This window comes from Panthera tigris, chromosome C1, assembly GCF_018350195.1.
Source record: "Panthera tigris isolate Pti1 chromosome C1, P.tigris_Pti1_mat1.1, whole genome shotgun sequence".
NCBI lineage: Eukaryota > Metazoa > Chordata > Mammalia > Carnivora > Felidae > Panthera > Panthera tigris.
The window spans coordinates 213,261,171-213,281,451 of record NC_056667.1 but is presented as its reverse complement, the minus strand read 5'-3'; the positions used below and the strand labels follow the sequence as shown (position 1 = coordinate 213,281,451).

At 53.6% G+C, this 20,281-nt stretch overlaps 1 protein-coding gene across 7 annotated transcripts in view; it reads right to left on the bottom strand.

Annotated features, from left to right (window-relative positions):
* The window catches only part of DGKD (diacylglycerol kinase delta), a 123,952-nt gene that overhangs the window by 6,567 nt on the left and 97,104 nt on the right, over positions 1-20,281 (bottom strand). For all 7 annotated transcript variants that reach the window (XM_042995699.1, XM_042995696.1, XM_042995700.1 and 4 more), the window contains 13 exons: positions 19,983-20,256; positions 18,636-18,782; positions 17,643-17,771; positions 16,082-16,178; positions 13,038-13,148; positions 11,004-11,100; positions 10,660-10,767; positions 9,459-9,572; positions 8,285-8,419; positions 7,821-7,972; positions 6,247-6,358; positions 6,070-6,162; positions 4,971-5,090 (listed from right to left, as the gene is read on the bottom strand). In XM_042995699.1, the coding sequence (XP_042851633.1) occupies positions 4,971-5,090; positions 6,070-6,162; positions 6,247-6,358; positions 7,821-7,972; positions 8,285-8,419; positions 9,459-9,572; positions 10,660-10,767; positions 11,004-11,100; positions 13,038-13,148; positions 16,082-16,178; positions 17,643-17,771; positions 18,636-18,782; positions 19,983-20,256 (1,689 nt within the window). The remainder of the gene's footprint in view (positions 1-4,970; positions 5,091-6,069; positions 6,163-6,246; positions 6,359-7,820; positions 7,973-8,284; positions 8,420-9,458; positions 9,573-10,659; positions 10,768-11,003; positions 11,101-13,037; positions 13,149-16,081; positions 16,179-17,642; positions 17,772-18,635; positions 18,783-19,982; positions 20,257-20,281) is intronic.

Here is a 20,281-nt window from a genome sequence, read left to right as displayed (position 1 = left end):
AAGCCTCTAACCACGACACCATCGTCACTCGTGACACCAGCAAGAATTCACTTACAGTTAATAACATCAACTCTCCCCGACCACTGCAAAGGTTTATCCTCATGGCTGGTTTGTCTGAATCAGGACCGTCATGAGAGCCACAAGTGACACTCAGCTGTTGCGGCCCTCCAAACCAGCTGTCTGTCCTGTAAGACAGCTCCTACTGTGACCTCTGACCACCTGCCGGCCCTGGGGAGCGGCCGCGCTGCCCCCTGTCCCTCCCGCCCACACATGGAGCTGCCGATTCCATCCGGCTTCCCACTCTCAGGCACGAGGAGGTCACCGGTGGTGTTGCCGCTGCCCTCCTCCCCACAGGGGAGACATGCTGTCCTCTCTCGGCGGGGGGACACCACAGGTAGAGCTACCCACCGAGGATCCCCTGGAAATCAAGCACTTCCCACTGCGGGGGTGGGGGGATGGCCTTTCAATCCCTGTGCACGTCCCAGCCAGAAAGCTTTTATAAAGAACTGCTTTCAATTATTTGACTTAAAGAAATTATTTTTACGAATCTCCTGATAATACTGGATTTTGAAATCAGATGTGCTAAGCTTTTAAAAAAAATGAACGGTTTGAAAGTTTCAAAGATTTGCTTCACAACATTGTGAACATACTTAATGCTACTTAAACCATACACTTAAAAACAACAAATATGGTAAATCTTTTTTTTTTTAATTTTTTTTAATGTTTATCTATTCTCGAGGGAGAGAGAGAGAGAGACAGAGTGTGAGTGGAGGAGGGGCTGAGATAGAGGGAGACATAGAATCCGAAGCAGGCTCCAGGCTCTGAGCTGTCAGCACAAAACCCGATGTGGGGCTTGAACTCATGAGCCGTGAGATCATGACCTGAGCTGAAGTCAGACGCTTAACCGACTCAGCCACCCAGGCCACCCCCAAATATGGCAGATCTTACGCGTTTAAGAATTTAAAAAAAGGACTGGAACAATGTCCATCGTTTTCTAAAAACTTTGACACTCTTCCTTATATATTGAAATTACACATTCCCTGACATTTTTCTTTTGCAGATGATACTTATTTCTTCAAGTTGTCCTGTGGCTATTCTTTTTAAAATATGTTCAGATTTCAATCTGTATAGTTTAAATTTTTCCTGAAGACTCAACAGTTTCATCAAGATTTTTAAATCAGCATTTCTTTGAAGATAGTATAACTTGATTTATTTCCTTATCTATTCTTACATGACCTTTATCACTTCATTTTTTCAAACTTTCCTTGATTATATTTGCCACAGGCTAATTAATTTCTTGCACGTTACGGGGAACCTCTGAACAACGTAGAAGTTACGGGAGCCAACCCCCACCCATGAAACTGAAACTCCAGTGTAACTTCTGACTCCCCAAAGAGTCTGAATGATCTGATTAACACATATTTTGCATGTATTATACACTATTTTCTTACTAAAAAGCTACAGAAAAGAAAACGTTAGGAAAATCATAAGAGAAAATACATTTACAGTACTGCACTATGTAGTATGTATGTAAGTGGACCCACGCAGTTCAAACCGTATTATTCAGGGGTCAGTACTTTCAAAGAACTAGCTCACAGATTTGTCAACTTTTTTTTGCTCTCGAATAAATAATTTTCCTATTTTTATGCCAGTAGAAATGTGGCACCGTGCCCTGCCCCTGCTTCTCTCTGCCCACTGAACGCCACCCCAGAGCCGGAGTCCCACAGGGCGGGAACGCGGAGCCAAACGGCAGCCGGCAAAGAAGGCCGGAGAAGGCAGGAGCCCTGGGAGGCCCAGAAGGCCCCAGGAGCAAGTGTGGTTTTCCTTTCTTTCCCAGGACACCTGGCTGCAGGTTCGGCCTTGGGCTCCACAAGATGAATGCCTGCAGGAACACTACCCCAGCCCTCTCTGCTCTGCCCTGGCCAGCTCCAGAGGGTTTCTGGTTTTGCAGCTAAACCTGCCCGTGGAGTCATCTATACAACTTCCCGCCTGTTACTCTGCACCGTCTCATGAGCTCACAACCAGGAACCCTAGAAACCAGGGCCCCTACAGACATGGCTTGAAGGATTCATTAGGTCAGACCTCCGGGGCGGGGGGCGGGGGGGGACTCACGCTGGTTTGTTTCTGCAGTGACTGTACATTTGGTGATATTTGTTTTGAAACATTTTTATGCTTGAAGCTTTGGAACCGCAGTTCGTGAAATAAGAGCTTTTAGTATTGAGACCCGAAAGTCCCCAAACAAACCAAGCTGACTGGTCACCCTGCAACCGGGCACTAGGCCACGAGCCTCCTGCTGCAGCAGCAGCCACACTGCCCACGAACCAAGGAAAATCCTAGCCCTCTGCTGTCTTCAGAGGGAATCTGCACGGAGAGGGGGAGCTGCCCACCACGGGCAGGGCGTGGGAACACAGGGCCCACAGCTGACGGCTATGGTACCTGGGGTTTCCTGTGGCCCAGCACTGGGCTGCTGAAACCACTCCTGGAAAGGAACCAACTTTAACAATTTCCAGGCCACAGTGGACTGGTACTCCCGTGAAATGCAATAAAATAAACTACTAAAAAAATGAAACCGAAAAAGGACATATAAAACATAAACCTCAATTTTTTATTATTTTCAACAGAAATAGAATTCTGTTAATTGCTTAAAAGTTTCTAAACGCTCCCTCTCAATTTCTAGAATAACAAAGAGATTCCTACTGTCAGTACTTTTTAATGTCCTACGGGCAACAAGAAAAAACATATGCCCTCTTTACAGAGTATAAAGTTCTCTCTGTAGACACATGATAGATATATGTTCTATACATATGTATTTTTCCAAGTTTTTTTTGTTGTTCTTCATATGCTATAATTTATTTCATTAATCATGGACTGGTAGTGATGGTTCACACTACAGTTTGGTTTCTGTCCCTTTCTCTCATTTCAAGAAGTTTTTGCTTTACAGATTTTATATAAATTAAAATTTGGAAGTTAGTCACTAAAAGAATAGACAGTATATATTTCCAAACTACTAGAGGGGTCAAAGAGAGTTGTGTAGGAGGAAGGAGAGACTTCTCAATCAAAAAGGAGAAATTAAAAGAAACAAAAGAAGAATACAGAACACAAAATATGGCAAAATATACATATAAATACATTAATAATCACAATAAATATAAATAGACCAAACATTCCAGTTAAAACAGAAAATAACAGATTGGATAAAAATCCAACATTTGACAATACGCTAGTCATAAGAGAGACACTACAAATAAAGCTTGAAAGTAAAAGTATAAAGATGAAAATACCAAACAAGTAAACTTAAAAACAATTACTAAGGGTCTTTACATAATGATAAAATCTACATGCAACCAATAATATAGCCTCAAAACACAGAAAGCAAAAATAAGACCACAAGGGTAAACCGAGCTACCTACATTCATGGTTAGAGACTTTAGAAATAACTGATAGATCAAGAAGACAAAAATAAATTTTATTATTATAAAAATATATTTTGCCAAGTGATCGTTTTTTATCATTTATTGCAATTCTATTTTCATATTAATATTGTAACTTCAGATTTTATGTGTTTTCTTGAAATTGTTTTGATCTTTTTGTGTCTAAGTTTTTGCTGGGAGTAGGGAGAGAAAGTTAGACTCTTGTGATTGGTATATGGTTAGATTTCCTTTTTAACACAATCTTATGATAATTTGCTTTTCAGAGGAGAAGCTACACCATTTTTTATCTTTTACACTGTTAGCTACATCTTTATTGGTCTCTTATTTTTTCACAGTGTAGATTATATTTTGTTTTTGTTTTTAGAAAAGTGATTTGGAAACACATACACCTTTTCAATTGTTAGAAACTACCTTTAAGTTTTTAAAGATATTACTAACTCTGCATTTCCCTAATTATCAAAGTCAAGAACTTTTTTTTAAACCTTCCACCTTAAAGGAATTTAATGGCCTTCATTCCTCTGTCCGTCTTCTTCCCAGCCTCCCATCTCACTGTCCACTTCACAGGCTTTGGTAACTTAGTCTGGAACTACAGGCTATTATTTTATATATTATTATTTGAGGAATTTTCTTTTAAATGAAATTTTTGTATTTATAATTCACAATTTAACTAATTTTGATGAGCTTGGCCTATCCCTTTAAACCAAAATGTCCTCTGCGTTTGTCAACAAATGCCTGCATGTTCAGAGCAGAGCAGGACAGACTGTTGGAACTTTCCTTTGTACCATCACCTAACTGCTGCCAACAGGTTCTAACAAACAAAATTGGCGATAGGAGTGCCAGACGTGTAACATCTAACAGTTACTTCTCTGGCAAGACTGCAGAACCCTAGCCTAGGATGAACTTTTCTCCAGGCCCACCTCTGCTCTACCCCTGAGAAGAAAGGCAATCCACAGTTCGTCTTTATCAGGATGCTGCCCACAAAACTGACCCTCCAACAAGCACCTCTCCGGGGCTCTTCCTGCCTGTCCTGCTGCAGGAGGCAACGACATCCCAGGCTGCCATATGCCTGGGGTCCTGTCTGTCCTGGCTACAGGACGTGTGACAAGCTGGAGTCTCTAAATACGTGCAAAACAAAAACGTGATTGTGAGCAAAACACACCGACTCCATCCCTGACGAGGACAAACTTTAAGAAGCTGCCATTTATCCAACCAACGTGTCTTCGCACCGGGGGCAAACAGCGGGGCCAGGCTCAGCCTTCTAGGGACTTCCTGGCCAGCCCTGCCATTCTGTTTCTGAGGATGACGAGTGCCCCAGTCATCAAGGACTATGCTCAGTACTAACTCCCAACCTTCTCGCTGCCAGTCTTTTTCCACGCCTCCACGGCGTTTTAATAGAGGAGTCTTGAGAAGCCGTATCAGGGGCTGCAAGACGGCCACCAACTTAATCTCAAAGCCGCACAGGCCACGGTGATTACAGGTACTGAAGGGAAAGCCACTGCATCCCGCGGTGCCCAAGCTGAAGCCCCGTGACCCCCTTACCTCCTCATCACCGGGCTCCACGGGCTGGCACAGCCAGGGGGTGTCCGCCAGCTTCCTGAGCTGCTGGTCCATCTCGGCAAGAGCGGCCCCGAGCCGCTCTTTTTGAGGGGGATCCAACTGCTGCTCCGGGCAGAAAAGAAACACAGCTGGTTATCGGCGGTGAGGAGCTGGGGCCACGGCAAAGCCCCCATGCAGGCGTGCAGGCTGCTCCAGCAGAAGTGGTCTGTTTGTCTCAGAGAGTCCTTACAAGAACTCCTATAGAAAGTCACACAGCACTGGCTAAGGGGCCAAGCTCAGAAGCTCTCCTTCTAAGTAGGTTGAGATGCAGGAACTAAAACTCTCCTCTCGTAAAGAGCGGAATGAACCAAGCTGGTCTGAAAATTGCAATGGCAGAGCTGACGTCTCGCCTACTTTGGTTGACCTGGGGACCCCTGTGTCAGAAAGAGGACAGGCCCAGCGGGCCCACGTCAGAGTGCAGGGAATGCTAGCAGGCGGCAAAGGGGCGGCTGTCACACCCAGAAAAGCAGAGTATTTGGGGATGAAGAGCAGAGGACGGGGAACTGGACTTTTGGGGTGGCTCTCCAGATGTGTGATCTTCAGCGGGTCGCCCCACCTCCTTGGCCTCCACGTCCTCATCTTTGAAGCAAGAAGGCTGGCCAGACCTTCCCTCGGGCCCTCCCTATTCTGGCTTCTGCGATTCAGTGAGACCCGACCTGCCCGCTCGCCCAGGGCGGACTCCTCGCCAGGTCTGCAGGGCTGAACGAGGAAGGGTGACAGTGCCGCGTGTCTCAGAACAAGGCCCACGTGCCTGGTCGCAGGCAGATGGCTCCACGCCTGCAGATTTCTAAGGCAGAATTCTGAGCACAGCGACAAAGGTGGTCCTGTCCACAGAAGTCTAACACACCAGAGACGACGTGGTTGAGATGTGGCCAGAGAGTTTGTTTGAGAACCAACCATACGGCCAGATCGGATGACCTCCAAGGCCCCTTCCTCCACTGAGTCTAGAACTCCCCCGGCCAGCAGTTCTCGACTAAAACGTGCTGCCCTGGGCACCACGGTCACTGCACGCAGAGCGCGAGGCCAGCCTGCCCCAGCTTACCAGGGCCATCTTCCCGGCCAGCAGCAGTTCCGTCTCGCTGCGCAGAGCTTTGATGTTATTCACCATTTCCAGGACAAAGCTGCAGTTCAGCCCCTGAGAGGAACCAGAACGACAGCCATGTAGAAGCCCCCAGGGCTACAGGACTCCCAGGGAGCAAGACCTGAAAAGCACAGGCACCTCTGTGGCTCTGGGCTTGCCGTACACCCGGTCCATGGACTTGGAGCTGGCATTGACGGCGTGGGCAAGTTCCTGCTCCATGTCGTGATGGGACCGAGCTATCTCCCGGATACTAGAGAAAGACAGAGACATGGCACGCATCAGAACAGGCCAAAGGGCAGCCTACGACATCACCTCGCTCGAACACAGACCCGGGTTCAGCCCAGAGGGCCAATGCAGACACAGCCCAGCCATGAGAACGAGCACAGGATGACCCCGACCGGCATTCCCTCACCGATGGCAAACAGAGAAGGTCTTAAACGGGAACCATGACATCAAAATCCAAGTTTTTCCAGAAACTTGACCAGGGAGGAAAATCCCCAGAATGAGACTCACACCCTGTAAAATAGCAAGCTGGCAGCTGATCGTCTGTGAGAGGGGACTTGGCCTGCCCCACTCTGTAAACGGGAACGACAGGACCCTCCTCTGTGGGGACCATCCTGCTTCAGACGGCTCGGATCCCAGGAAGTAGCCGCAGGCAGCAGCCTGTTGTCCAAGGGACCCAAACGGGCAGGGAGGGGGCGGTGACAGGGTCAGACACAGCCAGAGCGCCAGGGACAGAAGGAGCATGAGAGTCAGGGAAGCTGGCCAGGGAACCACTCGTCCTGCCCTGGGGAAAACGAGGAGCAGCTGCCGGACTTCAAACAAGACAGTGAGATGCAGGGCCCCATCTGTGGGGCTGCCACAGGCTTTGAGGGGACAAGAACGAAGACAGAAGGAAGCCAGAAGTGGGTGGCACACCAAGGAACCGAGAAAAAGTGTAAGAAGCGAAGCCATCAGGCCCGGATACTGATTTGGTCACGGGAACGGGGGCTGCAAAAGTGGCGCTGGCTGCTCCAGACAGAGAACTCAGCACAGGACGTGCTCTCGGGGGACCCAGGAGGACCCCGAGAACCAGAAGTGCCCACAGCATTCCCGGGAGAGCCGGGGGCCAAGAGCCTGACGCCTGGGGAAAGGGCAAGGGAATGGCCCCAAAGGGCGCACAGAGCCCAGAGCCCAGAGCCCGCAGGGCAGCGATGTTCCCGGCGAGGACAGCGGAAGAGGAAGCCATAAATGGCACCACTGAAGATGGCAGGATGTGGCGGCCGAGAGACCCCTCTGGAGTGAGGCACGCCAGCAGCAGGCACACCGGGGAGGTGGGGAGGATGGAGAGGGGCAGAGGGACCTCTGTGCTCCAAGTCTCAGGGTCCCAGGAGCCACTTCTCCAAGGCAGAGTAAGAGCAGGAAATGCCTCCGGCTGTTGGCTTTTTTTGTTTTTTAAATACCTACGAGGTGTTTTAATAACAAACCTGCTGTCTGGGATAAAGGAGAAGAGGCAGTAAGTGAGCGATTCTGAAGAATTCCGGATAGGCTTTAAAATCTGTGAGCTGGCTCTGAAAACGCCTGGGGGTTTTAGGCCTCCATCTACATACACCCCGAGCTATCTCGGAAAGTCAGGCGAAATAAACCCTATCCGAGGGCCCTCGAGGCGGCGGTGGCGGCCCGCAAGGAAGACCCGGGGGGAGGCCCAGCACGCAGGGAAGGCGAGGGCCCACCTGTGGATGAGGGCTCCCGCCGCCTGCCCGAAGTGGTCCATCTGCGTGGCCTCTTCCTCAGACAGGATCTCCGGGTGCAGAGAGAAAGACGGAGGGCGAGGAAGTTCACACTTCTGCTTGTCTTCCCAGGACTTCAGGGTGTTCTCAAACGCCTAGGGCACGGAAACCTGGTGTCACACTGTGCGACCCTCTCTCAAGAGGCGAGCACGTGTTCAACCGCAAACGCTGCTGGGACGCCAGCTGGACGACAGCCAGAAAAGGAGACACAGACTTCTTTTTTACACTGAGGAGGGCGAATCGTCCCGGAAATTACACCCCTGCTCACTTAATCTCTGCGTCTGGAAAAAGCAAATTCCCAGAACAAAACACTGGAAACTCCAGGTCTCCTGACAGGAGGTGCACGGGTGTGCCTGCAGGTGAGCCCCGGGACGTCCCTCCGGGTCTCCGCACGCAGCCCTTCTCACCCGATCTCTGGTGAGCGTCTGTGCCCGGTTCTTGTGGATGATCCGAATGTATCCCGGAGGCTGGACCCAGGCCTCTCCGTCCACTTGCACAGGTACGCCCTCATCCCCCAGGATGGAAATCTTCACCGTGCGACACTGAGAAAACACCACAGCTGTGACTCGTGCGCCGCGCTGAACCAAGGAGCTAAGGTGCTAGATCTCAGCCCTGCAGGAGCCTTCCTGTCCCACACGCCCCTGCACAAGCCAGCTGACATCTGGGGTGACGCCGCGCCCACGGCCAACCACCAGTGCGGCCAGAGCATCCCCGTCCAGGGCACAGCTCATGAAGCCCAAGGATCTGTCCCTCCCCACCATCCCCCTCACCCAGCACGGCATCTGTGACCGCAGTGAGACCTCGGTGGTCAGACACAAGCACCAGGCCCAGGGTGGGGACTCACGACCAGCAAGAGCCACGGGGCCCTGCTCACGTGCAAACACTCCCAGAACAGGGTAAACCAGTCCCAACAAGTGGTTAGCGATGTACTGTTTCTCTTTTCAACAGAGAAACACTGCCAAAGAGTTCGATCTTAAAATTCAAACACCCTACGCTCCGCAGGGACAGACTGAGGCAGGAAGGGCCGTAACATCACGGCCTGGGACTTGGGTGGGCTAAGGAATCAGCCTCCCTGCTTCCTTGTGCCTAAGAACACTGCCCTCCCCAGCCCATCGCCAGTAGCAGGGAAGCCCCTTCCCCTTCTCCCCTCTCCAGGTGGGCCTCAGACCAGCCGGGCGAGGCCACACTTTCTCCACCGCTCCCGTAGGCTCGGCCTCCATTCCCAAACTCAGGATGCAGCTCCCGAAAGCTGCAGCCACAAGCCGAGTTCAGTGGGGCCTGTCTCATCTCATCCCACCTCAACATCCCACCTCAACACGGCTGGCACCCGCAGAGAAAGTCACGGCAGGGGGCTCAGGCAGGATTCAAGTTGGCCCCCGTTTTGTAAGAGTGTTTGTTAACTGTCAAATACGGCAGGTGGGGCCGTGGGCGGTCCTGGAAAAGCACCCCTTCTCCCGGGCTCTGTGCAGCAGGAGCCTGCTGACAGAGGAGACTGGTTCTGGGCCAGGCCCGGCCTCTCCAAACACGCGTGAGCCACGCTGCCTCCCACGTCCCTCCCACCCGCGGGCCCACGGCCGATACCTGGGCGATTCGGTGGTGCTGCAGCCTAATGACGCGAGAGACGGCCATCTGCATACTGCCAAATACAGCGACCACCTCCAGAATCTTATCATCGAATGACGGAGCTGCAAAAGTCTGAAAGGGCCAGTGTTAGGAGCTGACCCCTGCTCCAAACCTCCCTGCACAGCCCTCTGTTGTTCACTCTCGGGGCTGCTGCTCTGGTTACAGACAGGCGCACGACTCGGCTGGTGTGTCCTGAGAAGCAGCTGTGGTGTGACTGTGTCACTGAGGGGGTTTCTAGTGAGACCTTGACTGGAACCAGCTGCCTGGGACCAAATCTCTGATCTGCCACTTTCTAGCAGTGCGACCTTGAGCAAGGTACTTAATTTTCTCCTCCTCAGTTTCGGGCAAAATTAGCGTGTTCCCCAAGAGGCTCTCAAGAGGACGGAGTTAATGCACGCACAGTGCTTAGAACGGCAACCGAACATCTTTCTCGTTGTTAATTTTCAGTAATCTCTACACCCAATGTAGGGCTCAAATGCCCCGAGATCAAAAGTTGCACACTCCATTCACTGAGCCAGCCCGGCACCCCGGCAACCAGAACATCCTGAGCGCGCAGTTCACGTTCATTATTTTGTTAGCTATTACGTACAACGGAAGCTGCATCCGTGGTTAAAAGCAAACGCTTTCCAAGAGTAATCCCAGACTTCTTCCGTGCATTACACAACCCCACGTGGGCTCGGACTTGTCTGCATTCCGCCCACTACACGCCGTCAGAGAGCTTCCTCCACACCCGTCTCCCCGCTAAGCCTTCACATGTGCTGTTCCAGCAATTACCTGGAACAGCCTCTGCACCCTCCCCCGACCGGACCTGGCCAATCCTGCGTCTCCCTTCAGGTCTCAGTGCAGATGTCCCCTCCTCTGAGAAGCCTGCCCAGACCACCCCAAATCGGAGTCGGGCCTGGCTGCTGGCATCACACCTGTGCCCCTGACCACATCTGTCCTGCCCGGCCTCTCTTCTCACGAGCGGGGGACCATCTCTGTCTCGTTCTCCACTGTCCTCTGACCACCCGCACAAGGGAGGAGTTCTACCCACACCTCCGCACCACCCTCAGAGCCCCAAGAGCCAGAAGGCTCCATCAGGGCCTGAAGTGGTGGACACTCCTTGAAGGGATCACCCACACCCAGCTTGGGCCCGGCCACCCAGAACCCCCATACGTACATCATCTTCCTTGGTGCCCCCCCAGAAGTTGGTCCCTCCGGCATAGCTGGGAATGTTGAGGACAGCAATCCCCTGGAGACTGGGGAGCGGGATGGGTCGCCCATCACACTGTGCGGCAGAAATGCCGGAGAAGGAAACAAGGGAATGACAGCATCAACCTGGTCCTTCTTCACCGGCAACCCGCCCGCCCGCCCGCCCGCCCGCCCGGGGCGGAGAAGGCCACCACCACAGCTGGGCTCTCACTGAGGGATCTCAGGGCGGCGGGAGCCCACGCCCAGTGAGGAGAAGGGCTCACAGGAGACCAGGCGGGCCCTGGCCTGCCTGCAGGAGACCCTCTTGCTCACCTCCAGCAGGACCTTCTGCTCCAGGTTCCTGTAGGTTCTGTGCAGCAGCTCTTTGGTTCCAAGAACTCCGTACCACATCATGTTCTTGGTCCGGCTCCTGGAGATGGAAAGCAAAGAAGTGACAGGACCCCCGCTCTCTTTATACGGCTAACGGCAGCCACTGCCACAGCCGCAGGAAGACGTCCCATCACACAGCAGTCAGACTCGGCAACCACTCACAGCCCCGACATCTCAATAAGGAAGGGCATTTCCTCCTTATGTGCCGATGTAAGATGTGCATAAAGAGACACGTTTAGTGATAGAAAATTCTGCTGAAAAGTAACATTCCCAAGAAAGTAATTTTACCTAAAAAGGTAAAAAAGACATTACAAACCTCACAAAAAACCGATAATGATTTTTTTTTCCAGCTAGAAAATTATGCTCAGCATAGAAAATTTGGGAAGTGCAAAAAAGCACAAAGGAGAAAAAAAATCCTCCTAATCCCCACAGCTGTGCGTCCTGATGGTGAAAACTTTGGTGTATTTCTTCAGTCTTTTCTAAGTCTTTGACTCACGGGGGAAACAGCCAGTTTACGGTCTGCCGACCGACTCTGCTCACTTGGCCCTGCACCCTGCGTCCAGACGCCGGACTGACCACAGCGGGGCCTTTCCCTACGGGCCCTTGTCCACTTAATCCCTGTGACTGGACCCAGCCGGTTCCCAGTCCCAGGCTCCGTAAGTCACGTGCCAGTGGCCCCTTTGCACACACCTCTCTGCAAATGTTTCGTTACTTCTTAGGATAGTCTCGTAGAAATGGAATTCCTCTTAGACCTTTTCAAAGCTCTTGATACAAACTCAGGGATTATCCTAGCAGGGGCCCACAGTTCTAAAAATGTATTGCACATGGCTTTGTCACTCACTATCTTACTCTGTTAAATTGCACGCATTTTCATGCCTTTTCAGTTATTTTTGAACGAACGGGGGCCTTTTTAAAGGAGTCGGGCTCGCCATCATGTGCTGAACAACAGAGATGTCCCTGGGGGGCTTCTGAGACACTTTCCTCCACTCAAGAACCCCAGCATTCAAAGGTTTCTTGAATTCTTAAGCTTGATTTTGTTTTCTGAGAAATGTGCACCTACAGAGCACCTGGGTGATCACCAGGGCAACTCCTCAGGTGTGGGAGCCCCTCCCACCCAGCTCTCCCAGCGTCCCCTTCCAAGTGACAACGACGCCAAGGAAGCAGGGGGCACATGGACGAGATGGGACGACGAACAAGTTTGTAGGCTCTCCAGCAAGGGGCCCCGACTCCTGCATCAGCGGCTGTCTCTGGCCAAACTGCACATCGGCTTCTCCTTTGCCAGTTCTAGAATGTCAAAGCCGAACGGTCTCCTCCTCCAGGTGATTACTGAAGGGTGGGGTGGGAGACGCGAGCTCCCTGCTTCACTTCTCGTGTTTTCCCAGGGGAGACGGAACCTCCACCTCAACCCAGGAGGAAGCTGCCCATTTCTCGGCATCCCCTCCCAAGGCGGGGAGGGACGAGTAGACGTCATTTAGGGGGAAAAAAGGAACATCCCCAAGGACACCCCTCGGGCCTCTCACGTGGCTGTCTTCCTACAGAGGGGTGTCTCCTCATGGGCGTGGTGGGGAGGCAGCCGGGCCGCCCCCGACGCCGCCGGGGTCTCACGTACCTGGCACAGTACCCTCCTAGCACACTTGTCACCTGTCCCTCTACAGCACCACCACGACTTATGACGCAGACCCTTCTGACTGACTGCGGTCACTCATGTTCTCATGTGGGATTTGTCCTGACCACACCAACCCTGAGGGGCTGGAACCCTCCTCCAGGCTGGCCTCCCAGACCCCCAGCCTGGTCCCACCCACATCTCGTGCGAGCACCTCTCTTTCCAACAACGAGGCACCTGGCTTTCACATCTGCCTTCTGCCTCCGCGCTCTGGACACCCACTGCCTCGCTGACTCGAGCGGTTCCCTCGCTACCCGGAAGGGGAAGTGAGGACGAAGGGGCAGCTGTGCACACGAGCCCGCCACACCGCCTACCTGCACTTCTCTGGGTGCTCGTCACGCTTGTTGTTGAAGTCCAGGGATATCTTTGCATCCAGGCCGATGCCAAAATAATTGTTCATGACGCACTTCTCCGTGTAATACTCTCTGCAAAGGGGGTTTCGGACCCATGAGAACCGCAGGTCGCTTCACAGCCTCCCCCTCCAAGCATTTCTCCCTGAGGGCAAACTCGTGGCTTTTCCTTCAGTAGCAGCTTTACTGAGGCTCAACCTCACATACTGCCTGAGGCGCCCACTTAAAACTTAAGACTCTGATATTTGGTTGAAATTTTTTTGAATGTTTATTTATTTTTGAGAGAGTGAAACAGGGCATGAACGAGGGAGAAACAGAGAGAGAGGGAGACACAGAATCTGGAGCAGGCTCCAGGCTCTGAGCTGTCAGCACAGAGCCCGACGCGGGGCTCGAACCGCAAACCGTGAGGACATGACCTGAGCGGAAGTTGGACATTAACCGACTGAGCCACCCGGGCGCCCCAGGCGCCCCAGGACTCGGTGATTTTTAACATATTTGGTTGTGCACTACTATGCATTTTAGGGCATCTCATCACCCCAACAGCAAGTCCGCAGCCCTTCGCCATCAGCTCCCAACCCCCCCCACCAGCCCTGGCAACTCAGATCTGCTGTCTCCATGGTGCGCCTACTCTGCCAGGTTCGTATAAACGGAATCCACGAGCATAAGGTTTTCAGAACGCATCCGTGCTCAGGACCTCATCCCTCTTGATGGCCAAACGGCACTCTACCGTAGACGTGTGAGCACCGACACGCACGCTGTCGTGGACATGTTCTCACTCCTCGGCCGTGGCCCCACAGGTGCTCTGAGCCGCGTGGAAACCGTACCGTGAGGAACTACCAGACCGGGTCCCAGAGCAGCCGCGCCATCTCACGCTCCCACCAGCAGCGTGAACCTGACCGTATCTATGGCACACGCGCTCTGGCGTCTTCAACCCAAGGCCTCCCAACACTCCTTCCTTCCCGAGATCCGATCAGAGCAGCGCATCCCAGGCCCGGGGCCAGCACGGCCCTTTCCCGAGTCCGCTGCCCACAAGACTCATTTCATTCCAGCTTCTCGGCCTCCCCCGCAATCACTGTGGCCACCAGGGCCACACCGGGGCTCCAGGGCCCTCCTTTCCTTCCAGGAGGCTGGCTGAAGGAAGGAGTCCCTGAGCCTCCACCCAGAGGAAACAGCAAGGAGGAAAGTCCGTGCCTGGTGCTCCTGGCTTCTGCAGGGAACACGTCTGGGGTCAGAACTCGAGGTTTCAGCTTAATTTCAGGTTAATTTCAGGTTAACAGGCATGTGCAGCCTGATTTGGGAAGCCATCACCACATGGACGTGTTTTTAGGACACATCTAATCCGAGTGCCTACCGGCTTAGTGAGAGCAAAGCTCAGGGAGAAACTGTTTTCTGAGAAGACGACCACGTGCTGACCAGTATCTACAGGTCCTGGGAAAACGGAGGCATCCAACTCACAGAACCAGCATGGGGACAGGGGAAGGGGGATGAGGAGACCGGGCGCAGGGGCCTGGGAAGTGGGGGATGGCCAGGCCCCAGGGGCCACCACAGGCAAAGGCAGAATGACCACAAGTCTAGGGGCCCCAAGCTACAGCCCCAGCACACCGCCCTGCGCGGAGGGAGGAGAGCAGCTGGCCTCCCCGGGTTAGGCTCCCGCTTCCTGAAGCGGAGAGGAGGAAAAGACACCGATGCTGCCAGGTGCGGGACTTCTGGTCTCAGGGGAAGGGAACAAACGAAATACTTGGCTCAGGGGGCCCTGTGTGCGCTGCTCACGGAAGGCTGCGGCTCTGGCCTAAGGAAAACGGCACCAGGGAGCGTCAGGGCCAGAGCCCCGTGGGGCAGGCAGGAAGCAGTGTTGGGCCCGGGACAGGGACACTGAGGTGCCTGGCCAGGCCAGAGGCTGGCAGCAGGTAACTCCACTGAGGCCACCCTGGCAAATCGGGGCGGCAGAAACGGCCACTCTGCACACTTCCAGCTCTGCTCTCAGAACCACGGGGTCCGTGCAAGCTGCGCATTTGTGTCCCCTCCCCCAGCATACCAGACACACGCGGCTGGGAACATGCAACCCACTGCCACCGGCCACACTGCCCAGAACTTGCCATCAACCAGCAGAAAGGGAAATCTAGAAGACCAGATTTTCAAAATACCGTTTGTCTCCATAACGGCCTCCATACACACAAGAACGAAGTCCACTAAACTGCCTCGTCAAAGTCCCCACCACCTGAGAAACAGGGCAGAGGACACAGCACCAGCCCACAGAGCAGCACCGAACCTTCTTCCCTGTGATGGCAAACCTGGGACGGTATCTCCCAGATTCAGCCCCAGAATCCAGGCCACTGCAGCACCAATAGGGCAGAGCGGGGGAAGGAAGGATGTCGGGACAAGGTGCCAACGCAGCGCTAGCTGGGTACGGGAGAGCAACAGTGAGAACAAGGACCAAGTCAGCTCCCAGCAGGAGTTTCTGAACCTGCCAAAAACCTCAGACCAGGAGGGATGTTCAGGAGCCATAGACGCGTGACCTCATGGGAAGCTGGGATGAGCCGGGACAGGCTATGCCCATCACACATTTCCAACGAGACTCTTAGCTGAGGCATTTCTAGGTTTTCCTTATGAGCTAACCAAAGCTAGAAAAGGACAACCTAGTCATCTGTACACGAATTCCTCTGGCCAATTCCAAATCTGTTTTCTGGGCTCCAATATTCTTTTCGTTGTTGTTGTTGTTGTTGTTGCCTGTTTTTAACATTTATTTATTTTTGAGAGAGAGAGAGAGAGAGACGAACAGAGACAGAGGGTGAGCGAAGGAGGGGCAGAGAGCGAGGAAGACACAGAATCTGAAGCAGGCTCCAGGCTCTGAGCTGTCAGCACAGAGCACGATGCAGGGCTCAAACTCAGGAACATGAGATCATGACCTGAGCCACAGTTGGACACTTAACCGACTGAACCACCCAGGTGCCTCATGGGCTCCAACATTCTTTTAACATCGCGCTTGCCTGGTTTACCCCCATACTCACAGGTTTTCTGATTCCGAGTTAAAGGGATCAGCATTAATTAACAGGCGACTGATGACTGAACCTCCAGGCAAGGAACCAGACATCCCAGCCCGAACGTCTGTAGGGGAGAGAACAGGAAGAGAGAGCAAGTTGGGATTCGATGAATTAAGAGAAGCTCATGTCTTCAAGGCTAAGGAACACATACTCCAAAACACTATTGTGACTAAATATTTCTAAATAATGTATAAACAGATCCAGATTTTGACATCTAAGTGTTTCAGGTCAAAAATCACCATCATAAAGCCATATTCATGGAGCAAAATCAAACACGGTACATAGTAGAAACCATCACCTAAAAGTTCAAAAAACAGCTTAAAAAGACGGTTCTCATTATGTGTAAGAAGCTGCACCAAAATGATCTCTCAGTACAAGTGATCTTAGCGTTCAGTCCTACAGCTGTGCGAAGCTAAATTCATGAGACGGAAACATCAAGGAACACCCCAGGTGGCCAGAACCCTCAAGGAACCTGCACCCTTAAGTCACAGGGGTGCCTGGGTGGCTCAGTCAGTTAAGCGTTCGACTTCAGCTCAGGTCATACTCTCGCAGAGTTCATGGGTTTGAGCCTCGCGTCAGGCTCTGTGCTGACAGCTCAGAGCCTGGAGCCCCTGGAGCCTGCTTCGGATTCTGTCTCCCTCTCTCTCTCTCTCTCTCTCTGCCCCTCCCTTGCTCGTGCTCTTTCTCTCTCTCTGAAATAAACATTAAAAAAACTGTGTTTAAGTTTTAAAGGCAGAGATAGAACCCTGCTTTTAAACCTTCTGCCAATCCACCCCTTCCAGTAACATCTATGTCTCTGGTTAACCAAATATGTCTCGTTAGCCTCATCGCCCAAGGACTTCTGGAATTTTCTTTCTATTCAATTGAGATTCACCAAGAAATTGCTAAATCACTATGGGAGCAGATGGTATGGCATGGGCTCTGCCAGGCCCAGGAGGCCTCAGGAAGTCACCTGAAGCTGGTGAAGGGGCTCTTACTGGCAATCTCAACCCCTTGTGCTACTCCTTCCTTCCGCACAAAGTATGGTCAGCCTCAACCCTATGCCGGGAATGCTGGGAAGGGAAAAATGAAGGCAAAGACAGAAAAGTGGACTGTGCCCAACTCCCCTGGTGGCCAGTCGTGCCCTCCCACCATCATGCTAGAAATGATGGGATGACTCGACTGGCTCCCCATCACAACCCTCCCCTCCCCTTTTTCTCAGGAGAACTCCTACTCATCCTTCAGTACCCAGCTCAGGTACTGCCCTCTCAACGACATCTTCCTGGGGCCCCAAGCAGCAATATGGGTGTTTGCTGCCCTTTACACTAAATAAGGGCACTTTTCACACCATGACATAACTTTGGAATCCTGTCTGTTTGCCACAGGCCTGTATATAAACTCTTAGAGAACAGGGACCCGGTCATATTCATTCTCACAACTCAGTGCCAAAGCGACAGATCCTGGACCTCGCGAGTCATCTGTTGGCAGCTTATCGCCCCACGCGCACCGGCCCACAGACACACTCAGCTAACCCACGGGGGACACTCACTCGAGAACAGGATCTTGGTGTTCAGTGCAGGCAGCCCATCCCGGTTTCCTGACTGGGGAGGAAGAGAGGCAGAACTGCCCAGTGTCAAACTTCCTTTGCTTATCAGCTTCTCACATGGGGATTTGGACACTATAAAATTATAAAACAGAACCAAAACCCATAAAACTGTCCAAAACAGAACATTACTCAAGTACTGGAAATGGTCATTAGAGAAACGACCGTTCCGAGGGCTGAGGGGACTGGACAACAGTTGCCAGCCACTGGTCAGCCCCCTGCAGAGTGTGCAAGAGGAAAGAGGAGGAGGGGAACGGGAAGGGGGACACAGAGGCAAGTGGGTCTGGACGCCCTCTGGGGGGAACACAGGTGCAGCCGAGGCTGAGGCTGGGATGGGCAGGAGGGGCTCGCTCCCGGTCACAGGCGGGGCCCAGTGGAGCTCAGAGCAGATCAGAGCAAACCCCCCCTCCGGAAGACACCTCCCAGCAGCTGGTACAGGCTATGAGGGAGGGGGCTGCACACAGAGGGGAGGCCGTGTCTCTCCACAGCGGCAGTCTGCGCTGGGGGCCGGTCCAGAAGGGATAAGCATCCCCAGGCAGACCGCCCAAAGGGCTAGGTGGTGCCCCGGCCAAAATTCCTGGCAGCCTGGCCTGGAGCAAACTGCACAGGTGCACAGAGCTCGGAGGCTGCAGCCAGGAACGCCTGGGCCCCAGGTCGGGAGCTGCGGTGCGCAGAAAGGACCACAGGCCTGAGCCCTGCTGGGTCTGGCGTACACAAGCAGGTTCTGAGGAAAGCGCACGCCTTCCTACGGGGGTCCCACCGGGTCTCCCCCAGGCCAGGGAGGTGGTGCACGGAAACAGGCCATGTGTCTGTGACTTTTTATACTGCCCGCGGCCAAAGCAATTATGAGAAGGCACCCTAAAACTTCCGGGGCAGGCTTTCCCACTACTGCAAACCCAAGGGGCTGATGATGGCACTGGGATCAAGACCGGCCGGTACCTTTGCGGAGGCTCCTGGCCTTGGCAACCCCACAGCTCTCCGTGGGACACACTCTGTCATCCTTCGGGTCTTTTCTCTCTTCCGACTCAGAGAGACCTAAGGTGAACCCCTCCTGTTCTTGGGTCTGGGCGTTCTGCTCATCGACAGCTGCAAGGAAAGAACGCCCACAGCTAAGCACGCAGCCACGGAGTGCACAGACGACGACGTCTAGTGACACGGTGCCTGCTGTGCACAGGCTCCTCTTGGACTCGGTGAGCTTTCTTCCATATCCTCTCAGCGGAAGGCTCACAGCCCGACACTGCCACCCCGTCCCCACTGTTCTCCAAGTGCCCGTAAGAGTGCCAGGCACCTGGGCATCCATGCGGACGGGCTGGGGAGAAGGGGGAGAGCCGAGGGCTGGAAGACGTGGAAAAGGGGAGTGGAGTGAGGGCACACAGTGCCCAGAGGGGACGTGACAAGGGGCCTCCTCCTGAGGGTCACACCGGTGCGGGGTCACAACCCATCATTCTCACTGGAGGACAAAGATGGAGTGAGTGGGAACGGGGTGGGATTTCCGAGGGTAACGGGAGCATACACAGACGGAGAAGGAGACAGTCCGAGTGCGGCTGGAGGCAAGGAAGCGCCCACGTCACCGTGCGCCTGCAGCGTTCCCTTCAAAGCTCAGAAACCAAGTCTAGAAAAGGAGTGACCAGCCGGCAAGTCTTTAATCTGACCCAGCCGGTCCCCACCCCCCCGCCACGGCCCGCGGGCCTGTCGTAGAGTGAGCAGCCTGGCCGCCAGGCCCCGAGTACCATCGGCACCAGAGCCTGGCGCCCGCCACACATCAGCCCCCACGGTGCGGGTGCTCCCACGGCTCCCCTACTGCTCCCACCACGTCCGGCTCGCCGGCCTCCCACCCCCGCCCTCCACTTCCCAGCCTCTCTCTCCATCTCTCAGCTGACAGCCTCAGCCACGGCCCCGACCCCGCCCTCCTCCCACAGGGCCCGCCCCTCCACAAAGTCGCTGAACCGCTGGGGCCACCGCCCGCCCGTTTCTGCCAAGCTGCGCCCGGGGTCGGGGCAGTGACAGCAGGGCCAAGCCCCTTCCAGGGAGCGGACCCCCACCCAAGGACCGGTCTGCATCTTCCCCAGTTGGGGACGCTCTCTGCTCCCTCCAGTCCTTCCATCAGAAGCGAGTGCAGTGAAGAGGGAGAATGTTCCCCAGCAGGCTCTCGGATACAAGGTGCTGCCAGTGACCCCTGGGCATCTGGTTTCGTCCTACACAGTGGGTTGTCTGTCACCGTTTGGGGGGAAAGAGAGTGCCAGTGCTTGCCTAAGAAAGTCACTTCATCATTAAGCGACCTACTACCTTTTTCTGTGTGTTCTATGATCTGCCGGATGGCTTTCTTCAGGCTATTGGCTCTGAGCATGAGCTGTTCCCGTGGACGGAATATCTGCGGCCGGGAGGGGCACGTCGACCCCACCGAGCGCTCCCCAGTGGAGCCGCAGCCGCTGCCCGCCCCATCTCCATCTTCCACCTCCTCCGCGATGGTGGGGGGCGGGGTGGGCAGGGAGGACGAGGCCTGGGACTCATCGTCCAGGGTCTTGAGGAGAGAGTCCAGCTTCTCTTTCAGGACAGAGCACTGGCGGGAAACAAACGGAATGGGG